At 46.0% G+C, this 4634-nt stretch overlaps 1 protein-coding gene across 1 annotated transcript in view; it reads left to right on the forward strand.

Moving 5' to 3' along the window:
* Positions 1 to 4634, forward strand: part of LOC106807151 (SEC14-like protein 2) — a gene marked incomplete at its 3' end in the record, with an annotated part of 35649 nt that overhangs the window by 19576 nt on the left and 11439 nt on the right. The window contains 2 exon segments of the mRNA XM_014809418.1: positions 1916 to 1959; positions 2460 to 2522. Coding sequence (XP_014664904.1) covers positions 1916 to 1959; positions 2460 to 2522 — 107 coding nt within the window.

Consider the following 4634-nt stretch of genomic DNA (forward strand, 5'->3'; position numbering starts at 1 on the left):
GAGAGAGAGAGAGAGAGAGAGAGTAGAGAGAGAGAAGAGAGAGAGAGAGAGAGAGTACGAGAGAGAGAGAGAAAAGAGAGAGGGGAGACCGGGCCGTGTACTCTCCCCACCCCCACCACGATCATCGATGGCAAACATTCTTTAGTATACAGTCTATAATGTATATGGGGGGGGGGAGTTAACATGGGGGGATGTTCTGTCATCCGCAACCGTGACTGGTCATGTAATACTGCTACAGAAGTAGCGTACATGGGTCGGCCTGAGCACATCGCGGAAATGCTGCGTGAATGCGAGCACGACTCTGCATCTCGCGGGCGACGTGCTCAACGCCGCGTCCGGGCTGAGCCCTATTGATTCCCTCAATCTATTTCGCATCGGAGACGCAGAAGGCATGAAGGTTCGATATGATATGGACTACTTAGGCACTTTATTTAATTTGATTTTTTTTTTTTACGTTAGCGCGTAGGGTATTTTTTTTAGAGTGCCTAGTAGTCATATCCTAAGTCCTGTAGTCATATCATATCGAGCACACTATCTGCCGGGTGCATCGGAGAACGATTACAGGCCCTTATTGCGGCGGCGGCCGTGATATGCTGGTGTGAGCGCAGAGAGGCAGGGGAGTGGCTGGTTCTCGCGCGCAGGCTACCAGCAGGCGATTCCTCGTTTGTGGTGTCAGATGACGCTCGATGCATCGAGCGCGCCTCCACTCAGACAATGATGCGATATGCAATAATATATATATCATTGGTCATTAGATGATGGGCAATGGTCTTACATCTATCGTTTCCATTCTTACTTTCTGGTTAGGAGGTGGCGATCAGGCCTGCCGTGTCTGTCTCATAGTCTTGTCTCCTGTCGACCTTGATGACAACGACTGCTAATTGCATTAACGCGCATGCTGCTAATTACGACAAGGCAGTGCCTACTACTAGTGCGTCTTGTTTTCTGAATTGGTTTCTGGATATATATACCAGGGTTCGTAGCGGGTCTTCCAAAGTATTATAAGTACTTATTTTGCCAAAAATTGAATAAGGGCCCTTATTAGTACTTATTTTTGGTGAAATCTTAGAAAAGTACTTAATAGACTATAGTCCTTATTTTTCGACTTACTGTTCTCGACTTAGAGTAAGAATTGTTGTATATATAATACGGAATAATTAAATCTGCTGTGCAATTGTGTATATAAATATTATTAGTGTACTTTAATAGTCGGTGATCTATCAGAAATCGCGTAAAAAATATTATTTTGGCATCCAGAAAGGGTCTTATAAGTCCTTATTTCAACATGTGTCTTACTACTATGAACCCTGTATATACCACACTTCCATGCAGCTACATTACAATGCTAGTACATGCTCATCGTTTATGTGAACAGTATATATGTTCTTGGTAACTGTGTGTGTTTTACATTCATGTTAGCAGTTGCACATACTTCGTGGTGGGAGAAAGGATCTTGGGTGGTGGCCAAAATGATAAAATAATTACAATTGATAGTGAATCATAAGCCAAATAATCCAGTGCTGTGTTTTCTCATTTCTCAGTAACTGGACCCAGGATGTGTCGCAGCTAATGAGTCAATAGATAGGCGTGCAGATTACGTACAGATAGCTGTATGTTAGAGTCGCGTATAATTGAAGAAACTGTAAGTTCTAGGAGACAGAAAACCAATTCTAGCTGGACACGATTTTACCGTGTCGCCATGGTTGTGGAAACAAGAAATCATAGGAGGTGCACTTTCTCATTTTGCTGCATGGAGTCTCTCTTTTCGCGGGTAGGGAATCCGCTGAGATCCCCTGATCAAAAGTTAATTTCCACCCTTAATCGATATGCCATAACGCATTTGTACGGCCTGTCTGTATCGGCGAGTACAAAGTGCATTTCTCTTTTCATTTTTTCCATTCGCTGTCACGCGCAGCGAGAGACTTTGATGAGAAGCGATCCGAAGTGATGCTGAGAAACGTAAGTGTAGAAGATGAGGAAGATGCTGTGTGTAACCGATGGCTTCTTGACAGATGTGAAGCCATGCTGCGGTTGCCGAACTTGTGGTTTTCGAAGTCTGCAATTTCGCCCCGCACTCACCATACTCAAATAACTTGTGTGTTGTTGCACATACGTGTAACTGTGTCTCTAAATTCCATTGTAAAAAAATTTCATCGAATGCAATTTTTTTTTTTAAATGCTCTTGTTTAACTCACAAGACAAAACTCAAAACTGTAGACTTCTGTAGATGTTCTGTCGTCTGGCGGTAGACAACGCTTTTGAACTGCAACGGTACCAGTGTCCTTCACTTATACTCACTTGCCCTTCGGTTGCACATTAGCACTGTCATTCACTTACTGCGGTAGCAGCGGCTGCACGTAAGCTCATGCAAACATCGGCGCCTAATCGGTTGTAGAGATATCGCAAATGTCAAGCAGGCGCAGGGCGACTGAATCGAATGTCGGTATTCTCTCTTGCAGGATGTTGTTTGGAGACGACAGTTTGGAACGGAAAAAATCCTCGAAGAATTCAAAGTGCCCGAGGTAGGTTCTGGGTTTTGTTTTCCTAGGTCTTCATCTACCTCTGCACTCTCCCCTCTCACTCTCTTTTTCTGTCGCTTTTGTTCTGGGGGTGTAGGCGGGGGTGCGGCGTGAACGGAGGCAGGGGGCATAGGCAGGTTTGGGTGATAGTGGAGGCAGTTGTTGTGGTGTAGGCGGGCTGGGGACGTAAGTGGACGCATGTGGCGTGGGCTGATTGGGGCAAGAGCGGAGACAGGGGTTGTGGTGTAGGCGGGGGTGGAGCCGTGATCGTGGGCATGGGGTGGGGTGTGGGCCGGGAGAGTGTTACTGGTGAGGTGGGGAGTGCCTGTATCACCCGTGTGGCGTGTACATGTATAAAGGTGTGTACAGTTTCATCTTTAAAAGCACGAGCGCGAAGGTGAGCTCTTATTATCAAACTTTTACTATGTGTGTTAAGCCTTTTTTAGTGCTAGGATGAACTCCACCCGATGTGTGAAGCTCCATGTGGTAGTAGGATGTATCAAACTCCATCTGGTGGTAGGATGTGTCAAACTCCACCTGGTGGTAGGATGTGTCAAACTCCACCTGGCGGTAGGATGTGTGCAGCCATGAATAGTGCTAGAAGGGTGCAGCACTGCGCTATAGTTGCTTCATTTTTGCTGTATTTTAATATTGGTTGAATTCAAGAGAATACTGGCTTAATCAAATGCAATTTTCTTAGCCAGGCCAGTATTAGGAAAGTAATATGTGTACAGTAAAAGTCCAATAAACCGGCGTATAAATAATAATTTGAATAAGCGAAATTCCAGGCAAGCGGAGCCTCAAAATAGTGCAGAATTAATGAAATTTATTCTTATTATGGCTGTAGATTGTGACTCATCGCACGCCTGTCAGGTTGATCCGCCAGCAAAATCCTTCTGCTTCCAAATAGCGAGTTTGCACAAACGATATTGCTTCTGGCCTTCATACGTTATTGCTGGTGGGTTTTCTTCACTTCAGAAATCGTGTGCACGCGTGTGCGTGTGCGTGCATGCGTGCGATCCTCGAATATCGAAATTCTTTTGAACAAACTCGAATATCCTTCGAACCCAGCCAATTCGGGCTGTTTTGATTTCTACTGTACGTGGTCTGCAATATAGAAGACCTTTCTCGATCGGCAGCCTCAGCCATATTGCCCGACGGATTTCTGCTAAATTCGCATGACCTGTACGAATCCGGACCGTTTCGATATATGCATCCATGCAAGATGATGTAGGTAAATAATAATTGCTTATCTCCATGGGTGATCCGGCACCTGAACCCCGCTGATGGATGAGGGTGAGGCCATCGGTTACGCAAGCCGCTTGTTCGCGATCGTTCATTCACGTCATCGCTCATGCCCACGAACAGTGTCACGCTCTTCATAGTCTCTCTGGCTGACTCTTCTGCGCAGTTTGTTCAAGCGACAGCCTCTGACCCGTGTTGTCAAACCGTCGGTTTGCTGGCGTGACACTTGGGAAGAAAACAGACCTAAATCCTGGCACTAGCCCTAACCCTAACCCTAACCCTAACCCTAACACTACCCCTAGCCCCTAATATAACCCTAACGCTAAACCCTAACCCTAACAGTAACCCTAATCCAAATTCTAACCCTATTACCCTAACCCTAACCCAAACCCAAATACAAATCCTAACCCAAATCCTAACTCTAATCCTAACCATAAGTCTAAGCCTAAGCCTGGCCCTATTCCTAACCCTAACCCTAACCATAATTCTAACCCTGCCCCACGTCGTGGAGAAGGGGTCACTCACGCATCACCCACCTAGCATGCACCGCGTGTGACTTGCAGCGATCCGTACTGCACGGGGCTTCAGTGAGGCGACGCGAGCACCGGCCGCTCTGCGTGTCATCCAGGCGAGAACGCGAAACTGATATAAATCTAAATGGAAATTTATCGCCGTTTTTCGCTGACGAGAGCATCTCAGAGGATGGAGATATCTTTTAGCATTCGAGACAGCGCCTTCTCTGGACTCACATGTCTCGCTTTCGAGACAACGTCCCTTCTGAGCTTTCATATCTTGCTTTCGAGACAGTGTCTTCTCTGAGCTTTCATATCTTGCTTTCGAGACAGTGTCTTCTCTGAGCTTTCATATCTT

The sequence above is a fragment of the Priapulus caudatus genome, unplaced genomic scaffold, assembly GCF_000485595.1.
Source record: "Priapulus caudatus unplaced genomic scaffold, Priapulus_caudatus-5.0.1 Scaffold197, whole genome shotgun sequence".
In the NCBI taxonomy this organism is placed as follows: domain Eukaryota; kingdom Metazoa; phylum Priapulida; class Priapulimorpha; order Priapulimorphida; family Priapulidae; genus Priapulus; species Priapulus caudatus.